Source organism: Bufo gargarizans, chromosome 8 (genome assembly GCF_014858855.1).
Source record: "Bufo gargarizans isolate SCDJY-AF-19 chromosome 8, ASM1485885v1, whole genome shotgun sequence".
Taxonomy (NCBI): domain Eukaryota; kingdom Metazoa; phylum Chordata; class Amphibia; order Anura; family Bufonidae; genus Bufo; species Bufo gargarizans.
Window position 1 is genome coordinate 179,228,556 of NC_058087.1, and position 23,978 is coordinate 179,252,533.

Here is a 23,978-nt window from a genome sequence, read left to right on the forward strand (position 1 = left end):
CTGACATTCCGCATGGCATCCGTGTGTTTTGTTTTTTGCGGATCCGTTGTAATAATGCCTATCCTTCTCCGCAAACTAGAAAAAAATTAGGACATGCACTATTTTTTTTTTGTGGAGGAACGGACATACTGATACGGACAGCACACTGTGTGCTGTCCGCGTTTTTTGCGGACCCATTGAAATGAATGGGTCTGCATCCTATCTGCAAAAAAATGGATCGGACATGGAAATAAAATACGGTCGTGTGCATGAGGCCTTAAAGGCATTCTGTCATAGAACTGCGTTATGGTCCGTGGTAAAGGAATCCATAACTCAATTCTCCTTTTTACCACCGAATAAAATTCGCTCATCTCTAGCAGCGACCTTGGAAGGTTCTGGTTAGCCGATTGTAAAGTGACAACTGATGGGGCAGTTCAGAGATGTCAGACCTTGCCTTTGTATGAATGTGTTGGATATTACAGGGTTCAGGAAAAAGAACATGTAGAACCATGAATGCGGTCAGGACAGTTGCTATAGGTAAGGCTACTTTCACACCTGCGTTCAGTGCGGATCCGTCTTGTAGCTGCACAGATGGATCCGCACCGATAATGCAAACTCATATCCGTTCATAACGTTTGCATTATTCATTCAAAAAAGTCTAGGTCAAAACGGATCCATCTTGAATACATTGAAAGTCAATGGGGGACTGATCTGTTTTCAATTGCACCATATTGTGTTCAGTGAAAACAGATCTGTCCCCATTGACTTACATTGTAAGTCAGGATGGGTCCATTTGGCTCTGCATCGTCAGGCGGACACCAAAACGCTGCAAGCAGCGTTTTAGTGTCCGCCTCAAAAGCGGAACGGAGACCAAACGGAGCCAAACTGATGCATTCTGAACGGATCCTTATCCATTCAGAATGCATTGGGGCTGAACTGATTGGTTTTGGGCCACTTGTGAGAGCCCTGGAACGAATCTCACAAGCGGACCCAGAAACGCCAGTGTGAAAGTAGCCTAACTTGTAGCGGTGCCCTGCAAGCTGTGGCTACATGGCGATTCCGAATTGCACTGCACACCAATGATATGGAGGAAGCAAACGGGTAAGACCTGCAGTAGGTAAGAGACTGGCGGTAGATGAAGTACTTAAAGTGCTTGCCCCTATTGTAAGACAAGTGCACGTCCCAGAGGTGGGACCTGAGCCTACCTCTAGAACAGAGTGCCCAAAGTGGAGGTGCTCAGCCACCCTTATTTCTATGGGAGTGCTGAAAATAGCCAAGCGGTGCGCTGAGCTTTTTTTTTTTTCAGAACTACCATAGCAATGAAGAACGCACCACACAAGCAAGGGAGACACTCCATTCACGTCTATGGAACTGCCGGAAATGGCCGAGAGTATTTTCAGCACTCCGACGAATGAATGGCGGGCTATCGCGGTTGTGCAGTGCGCTCTTGTTCCCTTTGGGAGCTCTGGTCTAGAGCCAGATGCGGGTCCCACCTCTATCTGACATTGGTGGCTTATCCTAGCGATATGCCACCAATGTTTGAGGTGAAACCCCCCCCTTTAATAGTCGGAACAGTGGTTATTACATTGGCACATTTAATTCCATCTCTTAAAACTTTAAAAGAATATATACAGACGCTCTCTGGCAAATACAAAATAAATTACATCCTTAAAAAAAATCCTTAATATTTAGGAAAATAGAATCTATGGTGAAGAGTAGGGATGAGCGAATCGACTTTGGATGAAACATCCGAAGTCGATTCGCATAAAACTTCGTTTCAATACTGTACGGAGCGAGCGCTCCATACAGTATTAGAATGTATTGGCTCCGATGAGCTGAAGTTATCACTTTGCATAATAATGATTTAAACTGTAAACAATTTCCCGAATTAGGGATCGAACCGGCATTCGGGAAATGTTTTTTTTACAGTATAAATCAATTTCTGAAGTTATGCGAAGTCTCGTGAGACATTGTGAAGTGATGACGGCTCATGAGAGAAGTCGATTCGCTCATGCCTAGTGAAGAGAACAGACCCTTATAAAGACACAAAAGGGATTGTCCTATTTTGACCACCCCTTTGTTTAACTGGACCTTGGGTCCAGCAGCTAAAATACCAGTGACCATGAGTCCTTCAGAGTGGGAGGGGAACCCCCTCTGTAACATCCATATACTCTAGTAGTGCAGGTTCCAACATACCTTTAAAGGGGTATTCTGGTTGTCACAAACTATTGGTGGGGGTCCTACCACTGGGACTCCCACCGATCATGAGAACGGGGGTCCCATACACCCTGCAGCCCCCTGAAAAGCATAGAGCAGTTGGCTGCACATGCACGCAGCTGCTCCATTCACTTCTATAGGCATTGCGGAGATTACTCAGCGCTGTACTCCTGTGGATAGGAGATAACTTGTAACAACTGGAATACCCCTTTAATGCAACATTCCCATGCACCAAAATAGATACAGATCCAATAACAGGAAACTTGATCCTACTTAAATGCAGAGATCTTCAATGTGTGCCACAGCAACTGTTAAGAAACTACAACTCCCATCATGTCCTGACAGGGCAGGCTGAGAGTTGCAGTTTTGCTGCAGGTTGAAGACCCCACCACTAATGGGATCCGCACCTGTTTTTAGAAGTGTGGGCGGTAAGGAGCTCCTTAGCTGCAAGTGACCACCGCCTTATCAAGGTGCCATTGTGTTGCACATTATATAAAAGCAAAGAGTGATAAAAAAATTCGTGCAAATACATAATGCAGTGCAATGGACAGTATAAAAACAGGGGGCCTGGTCACAAATCAAGTCATGTCCAGCTTGACCCCACCACAGACTGGTCTGGTTACTTCAGGCTGTCCGGGTGGCATCGTCAACGTTCTGGCCCCCAAAGATAATAGGGGTGGAATGGTCTCTCATGTGCACACTGTTCCAAAGCCTGGTGTGTGTGAAGGAGCAGAAGTGGGAAACGTGATGTAAAATAAGCCACAAAATCATCAGGGACAGAGCCGAGTGTCTCCTGGACTTCAGCCGGCAGCTCGTGGTAGTGATGTTTCTGGAGAAAGCCAAAAATTGACCAAGTTATACATAAAGACTAATTTTTATACTTTTCTAATGCATCTAAAATAGAAATTCAGCTTTCAAACTAGTATTTAAAATCTGTTTTAGGTCTATACCAGAGATGCCCAACCTGCGGCCCTCCAGATGTTGCAAAACTACAACTCCCAGCATGCCTGGACAGCCTACAGCTATCAGTCTACAGCAGGGCATTGTGGGAGTTGTAGTTTTACAACAGCTGGAGGGCCGTAGGTTGAGCATGCCTGGTCTATACTATAGCTTCTATGCAGACCTATGCGTCTCCACGGTTACAGACTACAAACAAGCCCTGTGTAGTCTGATTCTGCGGTAACACTCCCTTTCTGTGTTCCCCACTTTTTGCTCCCATCATATATGCAGTAGGTTATCAAAAAATAAAAAATAAAATTAACAGGACAGGTTATTTTCAGGAGTACTTCATGCTCCAACTGAATGTTATTTTTAATGCAGTTTTGGCAGATAAAGCTACTGTACTCTTGACTATAAGATGCACTTTTGGGGGTTTGATCTGAGGTCTGCTGAAAAATATTTTTTTCCTCCTCTAAATCATGGTTGCGTCTTATAGTCAGATGCGTAAGCTGCAAGAAGGCCCTAGAGCTCACCTAGTGCTTCCTCAAACAGCAGGGCTGCTAGGTGCAAGACCCCCACCGATCTGATATTGATGACCTGTCCTGAAGACACTCGGAAAACCCCTTTGATGTTCTAGAGATGAAAATCGATCCTGGTCAAGTATTACAGGTGCATGACTCCTTACAGCGAAGTGTATCAGAGCTATCTCACAGCATTCAGGGGGTACTATTTCTCCTTGAGGAAATGCAAATTGACATATGGTGTCTTACAGTCAATGCTCCCTGGGAAAATTATAAAAATTAGCTCTTCTCCAAAAAGAAGAAAGCCACCTAGTGCCACCTATAAGAAGCCCCATTTATAGGGGTCCTACGGGAATTATTTAAAATGGCCGCCAACAACGTATCCTAGAATGTGAGCAGGACTGGTTGCCTCCACTTGCAGAGCTGCCTAGAAGGGTGAGGGGACGGGGCCCGACTACACACTACGCTCTGGCATTAGCATGTACTACACACTGGTGAGTGTTGCTGTCAGGCTGCTCAGCCTTGATGGCATGTCGTAGGCAGGATTGCAAGTCTTAAATATGATTAGGGATTTTAGCCAAGACAGAGTCTCCTCTAAAAGGAAGCCATAGCCATCTGCAGACAGTTGTTAGGGGTTTTGCACACCTTTTGCCCAGGATGCATTCCCTGTAGCACCCCTTAGGCCAGCTGTTCTTCTTCTCCAGTACACGCTCTGAGAGCTACGTCAACGGCTTCTCACCCAGCCAACAAGCACCATGCTGTCTACTGACCGGGAGCAACAACCCCAGAACAGCTGGGCAGGGTTTTAGTCACTGACAAAAAATGGAGAGTATCACTTGCATGATGGGGGAGTGGTGGAGAGGATGAGGATTCTCCTAAACGCTGATTTCTTATTTACAGTGTTATATGATTTTACGAATCTGCTTCTAATTTACAGCCAGCCGTGGTGTAATCTACCTTGTTTCTCATGGCTCGGAGTAAATCTCGTACAGAATTTCCACGATAGGAACGGAATTTCCTGAGGTCTAGGGAAAAAAAAAAAGAATCAGGTCAACTGGTATGCCCACACACTGCAATGGTGATCCCCCTTTTCATGGAGGTATAATTCGCCATCCACTGAGGTTTTTCCTTTCGAACGCCATTTATCCTGTTTATAGATATGTTCTACATTCAAAATTGAGTAATTAAATGGCATTTCTTCTACTGATCCCAAGTTACAGCCTGTATTATGGATCAGAGCTGCATTCACAGGCTTCAGAGCTGAAATCTCCCAGCGCTTCTTGTTGGTTATTTAAAAAACGTAAAAATACAGGTGCTCTTAAAAGAACCAATCACATTTTAACCGTCACTTTTTCTAGTAAGTGGCGTCAATTTAAATGACCAGATTGGTTAGTATGGGTTACCCCCCCCTTGCTTTTCGTATATAAGCTCTGATGTCCTTTGGCTGTGACGTTACCTGTCTGTAGGGGAACAGATATGTGTAATCGCCAGTTGACCCGGACAACGGAACGAGCATTCGTCTCAAGGCTGACGATCAGAGGGCTCTCCTGTGGCTCCTTCTCAATGCGGTCACTGACATCCTGAAGGTATGAGAGAAACAAAGTATTACTGGACTGGTTGTAGCTAATATTTAAATCTAAGACTCAATGACCTAGATATTAATATATTTTATAATATATTTCATTATACATATATACACATTGCTTCTCTTCACACAGCAACCACAGGTGTATACAGCAAGTTGTGCCACGTTATTAAAGGGGTTTTCCAGGCTCCTGATATTGATGACCTATACTTAGGAAATGTCATTCATACCCTTTTAGCGAGGGCCAAACATCCCGCACCAGCACTGATCAGTCGTTCCCTGCAGCCTCCAGCACCAACACTTGCTCTTTGAACGGAGCAGGAAGCACAGCTCCAATCAAAGTATAGTGGCCGTGCTGGGGTACTGCAGCTCAATTGAAGAGAATGGGAGCTAAGCTGCATTAACGAGGCACAGCCACTCCCTTTAATTGACGCTGTGCTTCCTGCTCCATTTCAACCAGGCATCCTCAAACTGCAGCCCTCCAGCTGTTGTAAAACTACAACTCCCAGCATGCCTGGACAACCTACAGCTATTAGGGCAGGCATCCTCAAACTGCAGCCCTCCAGCTGTTGTAAAACTACAACTCCCACAATGCCCTGCTGTAGGCTGATAGGGCATGCTGGGAGTTGTAGTTTTGCAACAGCTGGAGGGCCGCCATTTGAGGATGCCTGATTTAAACTGTTTCCAGGACAGAGGCTGCAGTGAACACTGATGAAGGGGATGCGGCGGGGTGTCAGGCCCTCACTGATTAAATACTGATGACCTATTGTGAGTAGTGTTGAGCGAATCGAGCTTGGGATCCAAGAGAGATCCATACGGCAATAAAATGTACAGCCTCCGGCGCGGTAAAGTTTGTTATCACCAAAGTCTCGCGAGGTTTCGGTGAATAATTTTGGCCATCGATTTAAAAAAATAAAAAATAAAAAAAAAATAAAAAATTAAAAAACTTTGATCCGAAGTTGCCTTCGGTACCGGCTGGTACCTCGGTACCGAATCCGACTTCGGATTCAAGTTTTATAATGGTTTTCAAGTTTAAGAATCGAAGTCCAAAGTTATTCCCGCGAGACTTCAGTGACAACGAATTTCCATCACCGGAGCCCATACATTTGAAAGCTGTACGGAGACGAAGTTTTGAACGAATCGACTTCAGATCTTGGATCCAAAGCTCGATTCGCTCATCACTAAGGGCTCATGCACACTAAAGTTTTTTACGCTCCATATACGGGCCGTATTTTGATTCCGTATACGGAACCATTCATTTCAATGGGTCTGCAAAAGATGCGGACAGCACTCTGTGTGCTGTCCGCATCCGTTGCTCCGTTCCGTGGCCCCGCTAAAATTATGAGGCATGTCCTATTCTTGTCTGTTTTGCGGGCAAGAATAGGCATTTCTATAATGGGTCTTCTGTTCCGTTACGCAAATTGCGGAAGGCACACGGGCGGCATCCGTTTTTTGCGGATCCGCAATTTGCGGACCGCAAAAAAACGGCACGGTCGTGTGCATGAGGCCTAATTCTGATGATAGGCCATCAATATCAGGAGCCTGGAAAACCCTTTTAATTTATCCATAGGACAGGGCATAGACATCCGATTAGTGAGTGTCTGACCACTGGGACCCCCTTCCATCATGAGAACAGGAGACCCGTTGTCAATGGGCCGCTGGTCGCACATGGCTGCTGCCGAAGATAGCGGAATACAGAGCTCGGTTATTCCTGGAACTCCCATAGAGACGAATGGAGCAGCAGTGCGTAAGCCTGATCTGCACTCCGTTCGTTTCGGGGGGGCCCCACTGGGGAAAGGGTCCCCGTTCTTGTGATCGTGGGGATTCCAGCCGCAGGACCCCATCTCGTAGTTATTCCCTATCCTGTGGATATAACGTGCAATAACTTTGGCACCCCTAAAATGATTCAGCACAGAAGTGAGGACCTATGTAGTTGTAATACAGGGTCTATATAATGACATGATGTAATAGACACTTTTCTGAACCCTTCCACCACTCAGACCTGGAAAAATTGCAGTTGTTTTTCCCGGGCCCAGAAGAAAGGATGTCTCAGAACAAGAGGTGCTGACGGTCGGAGCTTTGGGTCACTGTTGATCATGCCTTCAATCAAGTCCCGGGCTACCACGTTGTCTGCAGACACAATTTGCCGATGTTACATAGAAGGACTATATAGACACGTGAACGGACCATTGCTGGCCACATGACATCTAAGTGGTCCACGTCACTGCGCTACTGTATATACGGAGAGCCCAATATCCAGATCTCATACAGCTTCTTACCATGCCTCTCCTCCTGGAGGTGTGGAAGGCTGTACGAACCATTCAATATATTGCCTTGTCTTCTCAAGCTGTCTCCAAAGGGATGCTGTCCACTTGCCAGGACATAGTAAAAGACACAACCAGCAGAGAAAATGTCCACAGATGCCGTCTGAGAACATAAAACAGAAATGGTATCTCACGCTGCGCCTGGCTTTTTTTGCATCAGATGCAACCCGGTAATCACTTACGGGATTCTGGGTCCTTCCGTCGCGCAGAACCTCTGGTGCGATCCAGCCTTCGGTCCCGGGGATCCCCGAGCGCAGGCTGAAGCTGTTCCTTCCCACTGCTAGCTTCTTACAAAGGCCAAAGTCTGATATAACCGCTCGCTGCCTGCCCTGGGCATTGGGCAGGGAGATGAGGATATTACACGGCTTCAGGTCTCTGTGCACTGAGAAGGACAAGGACAATATGTTCAGTCAGGGGCCAGAATACAGGCCGGGCAAAAGGGGGTCAGTGCCCCTTGGCATCTAGAGGCCACCATCACAGCAGGTCGAGCTGCATCTCCCTTTGCAAATATGAGATATGTGTTACTGAATAAGAATCCAATACGCCTCACCAATATTGAGAGAGTGCAGATGGGCGAGTCCAGACATAGCTTGATGGAGAAGGGCCACGTGATCTAGGCCGGCGCTGGGAAAATCAGGATTCTCCACATACTGCAGAAAAAACAGGAGATATGGTTAAAGGGGATGTGCCATGGTTAAATATTGATGACCTATCACGCGATAGGTCGTCAAAATCAGATTGGCGGGGGTCCAACTCTTTGGGCGCTGCTTCCTCTTCAAGATTATCTGCACATCGTCTCGCTTGTAGAGGCAGCTCAGAGCAATTACAACTACTCGCCTCATTCACGTGAAAAGTACAACCCTTTTGATAAATTATTATGTTATTGGCCTTTCACCAGCCAAATTCCATTTTTATTCTGATCTTGCCGTTTTGGGTGTGGAGAGGGAGGATATGTACCTACCTTATTTACAGAGAGAGACAGGGAGGCAGTACTATCTGTACCTACATCATTTATAGGGGGAGAGACAGGGAGGCAGTACTATCTGTACCTACATCATTTATAGGGGGAGAGACAGGGAGGCAGTACTATCTGTACCTACATCATTTATAGGGGAGACAGAGAGGCAGTACTATCTGTACCTACCTCATTTATAGGGGGAGAGACAAGGAGGCAGTACTATATGTACCTACATCTTTTATAGGGGGAGAGACAAGGAGGCAGTACTATCTGTGCCTACATCATTTACAAGGAGAGACAGGGAGGCAGTACTATCTGTACCTACATATTTTATAGGGGGAGAGACAAGGAGGCAGTACTATCTGTGCCTACATCATTTACAAGGAGAGACAGGGAGGCAGTACTATCTGTACCTACATAATTTACAAGGAGAGACAGGGAGGCAGTACTATCTGTACCTACCTCACTTACAGAGAGAGAGAGAGAGAGAGAGAGAGAGAGACACACACAGGGAGGCGGTACTATCTGTATCTACATCATTTATAGAGAGAAACAGGGAAGCAGTACTATCTGTACCTACATCATTTATAGGGGGAGAGACAGGGAGGCAGTACTATCTGTACCTACATCATTTATAGGGGGAGAGACAGGGAGGCAGTGCTATCTGTACCTATATAATTTCCAGGGAGAGACAGGAAGGCAGTACTATCTGTACCTACATAATTTATAGACAGAGACATGGAGGCAGTACTATCTGTACCTACATCATTTACAGAGAGAGAGACAGGGAGGCAGTACTATCTGTATCTACATCATTTACAGAGAGAGACAGGGAGGCAGTACTATCTGTATCTACATCATTTACAGAGAGAGAGACAGGGAGGCAGTACTATCTGTACCTACATCATTTACAGAGAGAGAGACAGGGAGGCAGTACTATCTGTACCTACATCATTTACAGAGAGAGAGACAGGGAGGCAGTACTATCTGTACCTACATCATTTACAGAGAGAGAGACAGGGAGGCAGTACTATCTGTACCTACATCATTTACAGAGAGAGAGACAGGGAGGCAGTACTATCTGTACCTACATCATTTACAGAGAGAGAGACAGGGAGGCAGTACTATCTGTACCTACATCATTTACAGAGAGAGAGACAGGGAGGCAGTACTATCTGTACCTACATCATTTACAGAGAGAGAGACAGGGAGGCAGTACTATCTGTACCTACATCATTATCATGAATCCATTTTGAAGTTCAAAATGGCCACAATAGAGTATTTTATTCAGTCATTTTATTTGCATGACAATCAAAGCCAAGTGAAGCACACATGTTCTATAACATATAATGTAAGTGCTTGCTACAGCACCGTCATCTCCCTACCCTGCAGCCTTCTACTTACCTCCTGCAGGGTGGCTGCACACAGCTCCAATGCAATGTAATAGAACAGCCAGTCGCTCTCTGTACAGTAATAACGGATCACGTTGGGATGCTCATCAGACTCTCGCAGTAGCTGCACCTCCCGATCGGCAAGCGTAAAACTCTCTGGCAGGATTCTCTTCACGGCCACTGAACGTCCATCAAACCTGCCCCTATAGGAAAAGAAACTCCATGTTAATATTAAAGGGCATCTGTCAGCAGTTTTGTCCCTATGACACTGGCTGACCTGTTACATGTGCACTTGGCAGCTGAAGGCATCTGTGTTGGTTCCATGTTCCTATGTGCCCGCATTGCTGAGAAAAATGATGTTTTAATATATGCAAATGAGCTTCTAGGAGCAACGGGGGCGTTGCCGTTACACCTAGAGGCTCTGCTTTCACTGCCACTGTTGCGCCCTCTGCAATTTGATTGACAGGACCAGGCAGTCAAACACCATCACACCTGGTCCTGTCAATCAGAGTGCAGAGGGTGCGGCAGTTGCAGAGAGAGCAGAGCCTCTAGGTGTAATGGCAACGCCCCCGTTGCTCCTAGAGGTTCATTTGCATATATTAAAACATAATTATTCTCAGCAATGCGGGCACATATGGACATGGGTTGTATCCACTCTAGACAATCCTCTGTGATCTAAACAGTCTGTACTCCAAACTGACACACTGTAACAAACCCACAGAGTAGCAGAGGCCTGGATGCAACCGTAGCAAACCATCAGCTGTGAGATGTATAAGGTCAGTAAGAGTTTTCAGTCTTTGAATGTAAGTGAGACTATTTTTATGCACTGACAACAAGCAGAGATCTTGAAAATGGTGATGAATTTAAACATGTAGGCCCATTTACTAGATATTGGTGTAAACTGCAGCACAAATAAAAAGTCACAATTTGCGGAAATTATACATTAAAAAAATAATAATAATCTGACATTTTTCTCAGCACTCGCCAAATCGGAAAAGTGTCATTTTGCAAAGTCATAAAAAGGTGCACATTTTGGCACAAATCTATTGATTTCAGTTTAATTTTCAAACTTTTAATCTCACGTGTGTAAATCCTATTAAATTATATACATTTTTTTATGAATCTGGAGCAAATCAGTTCAACTTCCCTTTTTCCCCCCAAAGACTGACGTTCAAAAACGTCAGTCTTAAAAAATGTGGGTTTGAAAGACGCTGACCTTTTCATCATATCGTTTTAATACGATTCACTATTTACCTGAATACAAATGTTCCCCCAGCGCCGCGACCCAAAACTTCTTTGGGGGAAAAGGAAATTTTGCCCACGTCTATCTCCTCCTCATTGAAAGCTGCAGAAAGAGAGAAGAAATCATGGCGGCCCTGAACGACACGAGTGACTTACATACTTCGGGCCTCATAACAGGAAAACGGGCCTTGCTGTCCACAGCAACCAAATATGCATGTCCTTCATTTTTAGAGACAGTCCTGGCAAATTCAGGCTGTCCTAGCACAAAAAATGGCAAGTGTATTAAACCTTCCAAAATGGCTGCTCATATATCACAGAGGACACTTTTATTTAAAGGAGAAGACCAGTATGGCTAATAAATTGCCGCCACCACGAACCTGCTTCTTGACTCACCTTCCGGATCGCCGGTGCTTAACCTCTTTGTGCCATTGGCCTGACTGTATTCCTGTTCGCCGCTCCTCCGCTTGCCGCTCCCGGAGCTGTGTTCCCCCGTTGAGGCGGTGCTCTCGGCAGTAGTCACCTGTGGAGAGGCCTCGGATGCCATTTGCTGCTGATGCTGGAGCTGCTGGAGCTTCTCCTCAAGCTGCTGCTGTAATTCCTGCTGCTGCCTGCGCTGCTGCTCCCACATCTGAAAAATACAGACTCCGTTATTATCCTGTCATTGTACACATGTCTCCAGCGGTGTGAAACTACATCTCCCAGCATGCCCTGACTGCCGTAGGCTTTTAGAGCATGCTGGAAGATGTAGTTTTACCTATAGTAAGTCGAGGTCCTCCTAAAGTAAAAATTATATTTGTACCGTGTTAGCCAGTAAGTAGAAGATAAAACAAATTTGATTCCTTAGAGGTTGAATAGATGATGATACAGTAGATGATATAATTATATTTTTCCTAAACTATAAGAAGCAAACTCTGTCAGGCAGAGCAAAGACACAGAATTTCAAAAAGGCTAATTTCCCTGGGTTGAGGGCAGCATTTCAGGGCATAGACTGGGAGCAGCTACTGTCACATAATAATACTGAGGATAAATGGGAGAGCTTCAAATCCACATTGGGTAATCGCACTAAAAATATGTATCCCTTTAGGTAACAAGTATAAACGGCTAAAATTAAACCCCCCATGGCTTACAGCTACTGTAAAAAGAGCAATAAAAGATAAAAAGAGGGCATTTAAAAAATACAAATCTGAGGGGTCAGCTGTAATGTTTGAAGATTACAAAGGGCTTAATAAAATCTGCAAAAAGGAGATAAAATTAGCAAAGATACAAAACGAACAGCAGGTGGCAAAAGAAAGCAAAACAAATCCCAAAAAGTTTTTTAAATATATAAATGCTAATAAAAGCCTAGGTCTGAGCAGGTAGGTCCCCTAAATAATGGTAAGGGGGGTAGTCACTGAAGATAAGGAAAAACGAGATTTTTGTGAACTCACCTTGTAAAATCTCTTTCTCGCTTTATTCATTGGGGGACACAGGACCATGGGTATAGCTTGCTGCTGCCACTAGGAGGCGACACTAGGCTGAAAGCTGTTTGCTCCTCCCCTGCAGGCTATACCCCCTCCAGCCTGGAGAGAGCATATCAGTTTGTGCTTCAGCAGTAGGAGAAACATACCGAAACAAAACAAAAAACAGGAAGACCACAGTCCAACCGAACAACCGAACCGGACCTCAGTCCCAACCGGCAACTTGGACCACTGGTCTCAGTAGAAACCAACAACAATGGGTGGGTGCTGTGTCCCCCAATGAATAAAGCGAGAAAGAGATTTTACAAGGTGAGTTCACAAAAATCTCGTTTTCTCGCTCATATCATTGGGGGACACAGGACCATGGGACGTCCTAAAGCAGTCCCCGGGGTGGGAAACCACTGACATCACATCCCACAGGTGAGACACTACACTGCGGCCTGTAAGATCCTACGGCCAAGAGCAGCATCCGCCGATGCGAACGAATGCACCTTGTAAAACTTGGTGAAGGTGTGCAACGAAGACCAAGTTGCTGCCTTACACAGTTGAGACGCCGAAGCGTGGTGAAAGTGTGCCCAAGAAGCCCCGACCGCCCTGGTCGAGTGAGCCGTGATACCAGGTGGAGGAACCCTGCCCTTGGAGCGGTAGGCCTCGTGGATGGCCAATCTAATCCACCGCGCAATCGCCACCTTGGATGCCGCCAAACCTTTACGAGGACCCTCCGGAACCAGGAACAGGGAGTCCGCTCGCCTAAAGGAGGCCACCGCGGCCAGGTAGATCCGTAAGGCCCGCACCACATCCAAACGATGAAGCGCCACCTCTCTAGGATGGGAAGGCTTAGGACAAAGCGACGGGAGGACAATGTCCTCATTGACATGGAACGCCGACACCACCTTCGGCAGAAACGACGGCACCGTCCGGAGCACCACCTTATCCTGATGGAACACCAAGAAGGGCTCCTTGCACGACAGTGCCGCCAGTTCCGACACCCGACGTATGGACGTAATGGCAACTAGAAATGCGACCTTCCATGACAACAGGCGAAGGGAGACCTCTCGCAAGGGTTCAAACGGCTCGGACTGAAGTGCCACCAGCACCAAATTCAGATCCCAGGAATGCAACGGTGGCCGATATGGAACAGTGGTGTGCGCAACCCCCTGCATGAAAGTCTTGACCGGGCCCAGCACCGCCAGCGTACGCTGGAAAAAAATGGAAAGGGCCGAAACCTGTCCTTTCAACGAACTCAGGGCCAGACCCAGCTCCAAACCCGCCTGAAGAAAAGCCAACACCGTAGGGAGGGAAAACCTCCTAGAGGGGAGGTCCCTGTCCTCGCAGAATTTCAGGAACGACTTCCACGTACGATAGTAGATCTTCGCGGAGGAGGGCTTCCGAGCCCGAATCATCGTGCGAACGACCGCATCCGAGAAACCCCTTTTCTTCAGCAGGAAGGTTTCAATAGCCACGCCGTCAAACGCAGCGTATGTAAACCCTGGTGGAAGACCGGGCCCTGTGAGAGCAGGTCGGGCCTGAGTGGAAGAGGCCACGGCGCGTCCCCCAGGAGCAGAACGAGCTCCGAGTACCAAGCTCGGCGCGGCCAATCTGGGGCAATCAGGAGCGTTTGAACACCCTCCATCCTGATTCTGCGAAGAATCCGCGGTAGGAGCGGCAGCGGCGGGAACACGTACAGAAAACTGAAGTCGTCCCACGGTGCCACGAGTGCGTCCACGTCGTAGGCCATCGGATCCCTTGCGCGAGACAGGAAGCACGGGAGTTTGTGGTTCAACCGAGATGCCATTAGGTCCACTTCCGGGCGACCCCACCGGAGACAAAGGTCCTCGAACACCTCCGGGTGGAGAGCCCACTCCCCCGAGTCCACCGTCGTACGGCTGAGGAAATCCGCCGTCCAATTGTCCACACCCGGGATGAAGATCGCCGATACCACTGGGACATGGGCTTCCGCCCACTGCAGAATCCTCGCGGCCTCGTCCATCACCGCTCCGCTGCGCGTCCCCCCCTGGTGATTGATGTAGGCAACCGCTGTGGCGTTGTCCGACTGTATCCTGACCGGACGGCCCCGCAACTCGTTGGTCCAATGGCAAAGGGAGAGGTAGATGGCCCGGAGCTCCAGGATATTGATGGGCAGTTTGGACTCCGACAGAGACCAGACTCCTTGGGCTGTCCGAGTACCGAAGACCCCTCCCCAACCACGGAGGCTGGCGTCGGTCGTAATCATGGTCCATGACACCGGCAGGAACGACTTCCCTGACGACAGGTGGTCCGGAACCAACCACCAGGCGAGAGCCTCGCGAACAGGCTGAGACAGCGAGATCCTGAGGTCCAGTGAATCCCGGGACTTGTCCCAGGAGGACAGGATGAGCCGCTGAAACTCCCTGGTGTGGAACTGGGCGAACGGTACCGCCTCGAATGAGGCCACCATCATCCCCAGAACTCGCATGCAGTTGCGAATCGATACCTTGCGACGCCGGGTGAGCAGGACCACCGCATTCTGAATGCCCGATCTCTTGTCCAGAGGGAGACGCACCACGGCAGTCTCGGAATCCAGAGTCATACCCAGGAACCTGATCCGAGTGGTCGGAGACAGGCATGACTTCCTTCGGTTGAGAATCCAACCAAAGAGAGCGAGCGTGCTCATCGTAATCCGAAGGCTGTCTGCGCATTGCGACGCTGACGGGGCTTTGACTAAGATGTCGTCCAGGTATGGGAGAAGGGTAATGCCTCTGGACCGCAGAATCCCCAGAAGGGGTGCCAGAACCTTCGTGAACACCCGCGGGGCCGTCGCCAGACCGAATGGCAGAGCGACGAACTGGAAGTGATCCGACTGGATGGCAAATCGGAGGAAACGTTGGTGCGTGGTAGCGATAGGTATGTGGAGATACGCATCTTGCACGTCCAAAGATGCCATGTGCTCCCCCTGCACCAATGAGGCCACAACGGAACGAAGAGATTCCATCCTGAACCTCTGAACCCGTAGATAGCGGTTCAGAAGTTTGAGGTCCAGCACCGGTCTCACATCGCCCTCCTTCTTGGGGACCACAAACAGGTTGGAATAAAAACCTGTGAAACGCTCTTCCGGAGGCACCGGGGAAATCACCCCCCGCAGAAGTAAGGACTGGACGGCGTTCAAGAAAGCCGCGGCCCGGACGGGATCCCTGGGAGGCTGGGAAAGGAAGAAACGGTTGGGGGGAAGGGACCTGAATTCTATTTTGTAGCCCGAAGAAACTACCTCGAGCGCCCACGCGTCCGGAATGTGGGCGTGCCAAATGTCCTGGAACAGGAGAAGACGCCCCCCCACCTGAGCGGGTGGGGACAAACCTTCATGCGGAAGGCTGCTTACTTGGCGCTGTGCGAGGTTGCTGGGCACGCGGACGCCAGGCCTGCTGGGGCTTAAAGGACGGGCCTTTCCGCCGATCCTGGTTGGGTGTTCCCGCCGCGGAGGTGGGAACTGAACGGGTGCCCGAGAAACGGCGAAAGGACTGGAAGCGCGAAGACGCCGACCTGGACTGAAAGGGCCGCTTCGCTTTGGGTTGGGGCAGATGGGTGCTTTTCCCACCTGTAGCTTCTGAGATTATCACATCCAGTTTCGGCCCAAAAAGCCGAGCCCCAGAAAACGGAAGCTTTAAGAGAGAGCGTTTAGAGGAAGAATCAGCCTTCCAGGCCTTGAGCCATAGCTCCCGGCGGACCGAAGTGGCGAGGGCTGAGGCACGGGCAACCATCGACCCAGCATCCAGTGCCGCTTCACAGATATATTTCCCTGCATGGGAAATTTGGAGCGCAGACAACTCGAGTTCAGCAGGCGGGAGGTTGGACAAAATGTCCTGACTCAACCGGAGAGACCACTCCGAAACCGCCTTGGCTACCCAGGCGGATGCGAAAATCGGACGCAGTGCCGAACCGCTCGCCGTAAAGATTGACTTGGAGAGCGACTCAACGCGACGGTCCACCGGATCCTGGAGCGAAGAGCCATCCGCTACCGGAATGGTTGTAGATTTCGCCAGGCGAGCCACCGGCGGGTCCACCTTCGGCGAGGAGGACCATAGTTCCACGGTCTCGCGTGGAAAGGGGTAGAGAAGGTCTAGACGTTTTGGGATAACAAAACGCAAACCCGGCTGGTCCCAAGCCTTGTTAACCACAATAGAAAAATCTTCGTGTAACGGGAACGCCTTGGGGGTCTGTTTCGCACGCAGAAACGACACCCCTTGTTGGCTAGTGGAGGGAAGGTCCTCCTGAACCCGGAAGGTGTCCCTTATCGCCGAAATCAGGCTATCCACCATGGAAGCAATCTGAGAAGAGTGCTCCAGGTCCATATCCGCATCCGAATCCCCAAGCTCGCCCTCAGACAGTGCGTCGCCTAACAGGGAGGACGCCTGTGACTGGGATCCAGGAGTAGGGGGGGATGCTGAGGCGTCAGAGGAGGAACGGTTGCCTGCCCTGGGGCGCTTGCTAGGAGGTCTGCCTCTGGTTTGCGTGCAATGCGGTTGCGCGGATTGCACCGGTGGTGATTTCTCCACTAACCGACCCAGCAATGAAAGGGTGGAATGGGATATCTTAGAGAGGTCCTCCACTGCCCGTGACAGAGACCTAGCCCAGTCTGGTTCCCCCTGAACAGGACGATCTAAGGCTTCTGTGGGCTGCAGTGGTCTGGGGGGATTGCTCTGCGCAGGCTTCTGACAAGCCGAGCACAGTGATAGTGACTGGCCCCGAGGGAATTTAGCTGAACACACGGAACAGGCATAGTAAGTAGTCCTACAAGTTGTCTGAGGGGGGTCAGTGGCCGGGTCAGACATGGTGTCAAATCTCCTGCTGGACGGGGTATCTATCTCCTACCAGAACGGAGCGATAGCCACGGTCCTGTGTCCACCACGCTGCGCCGGGAGGAAGAGGAAGTTTCAGCAGGGCGGGATAATAAGCCCCGCCCCCTTAAGCCCGGGAGCGGCAGACTAATTGAGGGAATCTAGCGCCGCCCACCCCTGTGCACGTGACCGCAGCCGCGGCCAGCGTGCCTAATGTACCCGGCTAATATGCCCGCCCGCAGAGAGAGAGACAGTCCCCAACCCGGCCGTGCGGCTAACGAGGATCGCGGCGCCCCGCCGATGGATCAACTGCCCTGCGCAAATCCAAGTGCCGGCTGCGATCGCACTGAACCAGTGCTGTGTGCGATGCAGCGGCGAGGAAAGGAAGGAGACGGGGCGGGCGTCGGTCGAGTCCGATGCAGACAAGGTGCCGGCGGACGCGGACGCGACGCGGACACGCGGTGGGGGGGTGATTATGGACGGGCGGGAAGGGGGCCCTGGTGCTGTGGGATGTCCGGCTCATCGGACGGCCTGGGGGAAAGTGACCGCTGACTGAGAGGGGGAGACACTCACCTGTCTTCATCTGTGGTCTTCACCCTCAGATGCATCACCAGCAGGACCACCCTACGACCGCTGGCACCAGGCGACAGGGGTCCGGGCAGAAGAGGGCTGAAGAGAGGGTGGTCCTGTAGCTGGGGGGAAGCAGGGGAGCGAGGCTGCCCTGGTCCGCTTTTCCTTCTTGGGGTGGCAAGGCGGTGAACAAGGTACACCGGCCAGCCTCCCGGGGATGCAGGGACGCAAGCGACTCTGGATCCCCAACCGGATTCTGGAAAAAAATAAAAATGAAAAAACAAAAAATAAAAATTATAACGCCACCCTGCAAAGCAGGGAGGTCTGCCTCCTACGACACTAAGCTAAAAACTGATATGCTCTCTCCAGGCTGGAGGGGGTATAGCCTGCAGGGGAGGAGCAAACAGCTTTCAGCCTAGTGTCGCCTCCTAGTGGCAGCAGCAAGCTATACCCATGGTCCTGTGTCCCCCAATGATATGAGCGAGAAAGGCAGAGTTCCTAAATAGGTTTTTTAGCTCTGTATATACAAAAGAAGAGAAAGGAGCTGATATCTGTGGCGCCGAGGCTGTTAGTACATCCAGGGATATACACAGTTGGCTAACTGTAGATATGGTCCAAGAGAAGTTAAATAGGGTAAATGTGAACAAGGCTCCGGGTCCAGATGGATTACACCCAAGAGTGCTTAAAGAGCTCAGTTCAGTCATTGCTGTGCCCCTGTTTATAATTTTTAAGGATTCTCTAGGTACTGGTACAGTGACAAGTGATTGGCGCAAGGCAAACGTGGTGCCCATATTCAAAAAAGGATCAAGATCCTTCACAGGTAATTATAGACCAGTTAGGTTTAACTTCTGTTGTGGGAAAAATGTTTGAAGGGACTATATACAGGAGTATGTGACTATAAATAATATTATAAGTGATAACCATGGGTTTACCAAGGACAGAAGTTGTCAGACTAACCTGATTTGTTTTTATGAATAGGTCAGTAGTAGCCTGGACAGAGGGGCAGCTGTGGATGTAGTGAGGTCAGTAGTAGCCTGGACAGAGGGGCGGCTGTCGATGTAGTGAGGTGAGTAGTAGCCTGGACAGAGGGGCAGCTGTGGATGTAGTGAGGTCAGTAGTAGCCTGGACAGAGGGGCGGCTGTCGATGTAGTGAGGTGAGTAGTAGCCTGGACAGAGGGGCAGCTGTGGATGTAGTGAGGTCAGTAGTAGCCTGGACAGAGGGGCAGCTGTGGATGTAGTGAGGTGAGTAGTAGCCTGGACAGAGGGGCGGCTGTGGATGTAGTGAGGTGAGTAGTAGCCTGGACAGAGGGGCGGCTGTGGATGTAGTGAGGTCAGTAGTAGCCTGGACAGAGGGGCGGCTGTGGATGTAGTGAGGTCAGTAGTAGCCTGGACAGAGGGGCGGCTGTGGATGTAGTGAGGTCAGTAGTAGCCTGGACAGAGGGGCGGCTGTGGATGTAGTGAGGTCAGTAGTAGCCTGGACAGAGGGGCGGCTGTGGATGTAGTGAGGTCAGTAGTAGCCTGGACAGAGGGGCGGCTGTGGATGTAGTGAGGTCAGTAGTAGCCTGGACAGAGGGGCGGCTGTGGATGTAGTGAGGTGAGTAGTAGCCTGGACAGAGGGGCAGCTGTGGATGTAGTGAGGTCAGTAGTAGCCTGGACAGAGGGGCAGCTGTGGATGTAGTGAGGTGAGTAGTAGCCTGGACAGAGGGGCAGCTGTGGATGTAGTGAGGTGAGTAGTAGCCTGGACAGAGGGGCGGCTGTGGATGTAGTGAGGTGAGTAGTAGCCTGGACAGAGGGGCGGCTGTGGATGTAGTGAGGTCAGTAGTAGCCTGGACAGAGGGGCAGCTGTGGATGTAGTGAGGTGAGTAGTAGCCTGGACAGAGGGGCAGCTGTGGATGTAGTGAGGTCAGTAGTAGCCTGGACAGAGGGGCGGCTGTGGATGTAGTGAGGTCAGTAGTAGCCTGGACAGAGGGGCGGCTGTGGATGTAGTGAGGTCAGTAGTAGCCTGGACAGAGGGGCGGCTGTGGATGTAGTGAGGTCAGTAGTAGCCTGGACAGAGGGGCGGCTGTGGATGTAGTGAGGTCAGTAGTAGCCTGGACAGAGGGGCGGCTGTGGATGTAGTGAGGTCAGTAGTAGCCTGGACAGAGGGGCGGCTGTGGATGTAGTGAGGTCAGTAGTAGCCTGGACAGAGGGGCGGCTGTGGATGTAGTGAGGTCAGTAGTAGCCTGGACAGAGGAGCGGCTGTGGATGTAGTGAGGTCAGTAGTAGCCTGGACAGAGGGGCAGTTGTGGATGTAGTGAAGTCAGTAGTTGCCTGGACAGATGGGCGGCTGTGGATGTAGTGAGATCAGTAGAAGCCTGGACAGAGGGGCAGCTGTGGATGTAGTGAGGTCAGTAGTTGCCTGGACAGAGGGGCGGCTGTGGATGTAGTGAGGTCAGTAGTTGCCTGGACAGAGGGGTGGCTGTGGATGTAGTGAGGCCAGTAGTAGCCTGGACAGAGGGGCGGCTGTGGATGTAGTGAGGTCAGTAGTAGCCTGGACAGAGGGGCGGCTGTGGATGTAGTGAGGTCAGTAGTAGCCTGGACAGAGGGGCGGCTGTGGATGTAGTGAGGTCAGTAGTAGCCTGGACAGAGGAGCGGCTGTGGATGTAGTGAGGTCAGTAGTAGCCTGGACAGAGGGGCAGTTGTGGATGTAGTGAAGTCAGTAGTTGCCTGGACAGATGGGCGGCTGTGGATGTAGTGAGATCAGTAGAAGCCTGGACAGAGGGGCAGCTGTGGATGTAGTGAGGTCAGTAGTAGCCTGGACAGAGGGGCGGCTGTGGATGTAGTGAGGTCAGTAGTAGCCTGGACAGAGGGGCGGCTGTGGATGTAGTGAGGTCAGTAGTAGCCTGGACAGAGGGGCGGCTGTGGATGTAGTGAGGTCAGTAGTAGCCTGGACAGAGGGGCGGCTGTGGATGTAGTGAGGTCAGTAGTAGCCTGGACAGAGGGGCAGTTGTGGATGTAGTGAAGTCAGTAGTTGCCTGGACAGATGGGCGGCTGTGGATGTAGTGAGGTCAGTAGTAGCCTGGACAGAGGGGCGGCTGTGGATGTAGTGAGGTCAGTAGTAGCCTGGACAGAGGGGCGGCTGTGGATGTAGTGAGATCAGTAGAAGCCTGGACAGAGGGGCAGCTGTGGATGTAGTGAGGTCAGTAGTAGCCTGGACAGAGGGGCGGCTGTGGATGTAGTGAGGTCAGTAGTAGCCTGGACAGAGGGGCGGCTGTGGATGTAGTGAGGTCAGTAGTAGCCTGGCCAGAGGGGCGGCTGTGGATGTAGTGAGGTTAGTAGTAGCCTGGACAGAGAGGCGGCTGTGGATGTAGTGAGGTTAGTAGAAGCCTGGACAGAGGGGCGGCTGTGGATGTAGTGTTTCTGGATTTTGCAAAGGCTTTTGATACTGCCCTCATGGACGTTTAATAGGTAAAGTAAGGTCTATAGGCTTGGAAAGTATAGTTTGTAATTGGATTGAAAACTGGCTGAAGGACCGTGTCCAGAGAGTTGTGGTCAATGATTCTTATTCAGAATGGTCCCAGGTTATAAGTGCTGTACCCCAAGGTTCAGTGCTGGGCCCTCTATTTAATTTATTTATTAATGATATTGAGGATGGGATTAATAGCACCATTTCTATTTTTGCAGATGACACTAAGCTGTGTAGCACTGTACAGCCTATGGAAGATGTCCATAAACTACAATCTGACTTGGACACTGAGTGATTGGGCATCAACTTGGCAAATGAGGTTTAATGTGGATAAATGTAAAGTTCTGCATCTTGGTAGTAATAATCTCCGTGCTTCATATGTCCTAGGGCAGTGATGGTGAACCTTTTAGAGACCGAGTGCCCAAACTGCAACCAAATACCCACTTATTTATCGCAAAGTGCCAACACGGCAATTTAACCTGAATACCAATATAGTATATCTTCCATGTACTTTATCATTTAGCTATAATGGCTTAATAGCCTACATTCAGTGCGCTGCCTGTGCTGTTCATAGTACGTCCTGTGCTGATGAATGGCAGGAAAAGTCTAAAGCATATTGGTACGCCATAGACTTTTTCCAAGGCGCGGGTGCCCACAGAGAGGGCTCTGAGTGCCGCCTCTGGCACCCGTGCCATAGGTTCGCCATCACTGTCCTAGGGGATGTAACACTGGGGGAGTCACTTATAGAGAAGGATTTGGGTGTCCTTGTGGATGGTAGATTAAATAACAGCACACAATGTCAATCAGCTGCTTCTAAGGCCACCAGGATATTGTCATGCATTAAACGAGGCATGGACTCGCGGGGCAGGGATGTAATATAACCACTTTACAAAGCGCTGTTGCGGCCTCATCTGGAATACGCAGTCCTGTTCTGGGCACCAGTCCATAGAAAGGACGCACTGCAGCTGGAAAAAGTACAGAGGAGAGCGACTATATTGATAAGGGGCCTGGATGGTCTAAGTTATGAAGAAAGATTAAAAGAATTTAATTTATATAGTCTTGAGAAGAGACGTCTAAGGGGGGACATGATTAACCTGTACAGATATATAAATGGGCCATGCAAAAAATACGGCGAAAAGCTGTTCCATGTCAAATGGCCCCAAAAGACAAGGGGGCGCTGCCTCCGACCGGAGAGGAAAAAGTTCAGTCTCCAGAAGCGTCAAAGCTTCTTTACTGTAAGAACTGTGAATCTGTGGAATAGACGACCTCAGGACGTGGTCACAGCAGGAACAGTGGACGGTTTCAAAAAGGGTTTAGACGAATTCTTAAAAGTAAAAAACATTACTGCTTATGAAAACGAGTCTCAATTCCTTTTGGGATTCGCATCCCTACCTATCCCTTGGTTGAACTTGATGGACATGTCTTTTTTCAACCCTATTAACTACGTAACTATGCAATTGCAAGCTTTCGAGGCTACTTAGGCCTCTTCCCCAGGCATCTTTTAAGACATCGGAAGATTCACATATTTATACACCAAGGTATATAGAAATAGAGAGGTGGATGAGATCTGTGATGTAAAGCAGATCAAACAGTTGTAGCAATTATAGATAAGTAGCGGGAAACTTTTATTGTCATTGTCCCACGCTCACTGTCCTCTCCAACAACAGGAATATTCCCTTGCAAACAGACCAAATGTAAGACCTGTCCATGCATAATGACCACTGACAAAGTACACATCAGAACGACGAGATCCACACATGTGGTCTATTTGATTGTATGTACCAAATGTCCTACTGGGGGTCTCTATGTTGGTGAAACTGGTCAAAAGCTCTCATCGCCACACAATAAAAGAAGAAAGGAAACATCTGCCTGTACCGAAAGCCTTCTGCAGCCATGACCACAACATGACAGACATGAAAGTCTCGATATTCAACGGGCATTTCAAATCCCAGAAGGACAGAGAAGTCTGGGAATACAAACTCATGAGGACCTTTGACACACTCAGATCATGAATTAATGTGTATTATGGGTCTCTTGAGGAATGTGCTCCTCAGACCTCTTGGGTTCATCACATTAATGGACTGGGCAGCTCGGTGGCTCAGTGGTTAGCAGTGGTGCATGGAGACTTTATGTTCTCCCCGTGTTTGCGTGGGTTTCCTCTCATAGGGAACTTAGATTGTGAGCCCCACTGGGGACAGTTGGATGCTAATGTCTGTAAAGTGCTGCGGAATATAGTAGCGCTATTTAAGTGCGTAAAATAAAATAAAATAAAATAAAAAATGGACTGGATATCTATTAGAGGAATTAAAATGCTCCCACTCCTTATCTGTAACTGTCCGTTTCCTCCTCCACTCATATTGATCTGCGTTATGTCACTCGTCTCATCTCCCTCACTATTCCTATGTACTTTGGTGTATAAGTATGTGAATCTTCAGACACGGTCTTAAAATATGTCTGGGGAATCCAAATTTTTTTTTTTATTGGAATTGAGGATATTTAATCTTCCCAGTCAAATGGCTGACAATAGAGAACAATAGAC

The 23,978-nt window shown here is 49.3% G+C and overlaps 1 protein-coding gene across 1 annotated transcript in view; it reads right to left on the reverse strand.

The window, feature by feature from the left end:
* Positions 1-1,913: 1,913 nt before the first annotated feature.
* Positions 1,914-23,978, reverse strand: part of LOC122944749 (serine/threonine-protein kinase/endoribonuclease IRE1-like) — a 39,287-nt gene continuing 17,222 nt past the window's right edge. Inside the window, exons 13-22 of the mRNA XM_044303339.1 lie at positions 11,550-11,784; positions 11,169-11,259; positions 9,928-10,117; positions 8,116-8,215; positions 7,748-7,947; positions 7,521-7,668; positions 7,244-7,371; positions 5,113-5,236; positions 4,614-4,681; positions 1,914-3,025 (exon numbers count right to left, since the gene is read on the reverse strand). Coding sequence (XP_044159274.1) covers positions 2,843-3,025; positions 4,614-4,681; positions 5,113-5,236; positions 7,244-7,371; positions 7,521-7,668; positions 7,748-7,947; positions 8,116-8,215; positions 9,928-10,117; positions 11,169-11,259; positions 11,550-11,784 — 1,467 coding nt within the window. The 3' untranslated portion in view covers positions 1,914-2,842. The remainder of the gene's footprint in view (positions 3,026-4,613; positions 4,682-5,112; positions 5,237-7,243; positions 7,372-7,520; positions 7,669-7,747; positions 7,948-8,115; positions 8,216-9,927; positions 10,118-11,168; positions 11,260-11,549; positions 11,785-23,978) is intronic.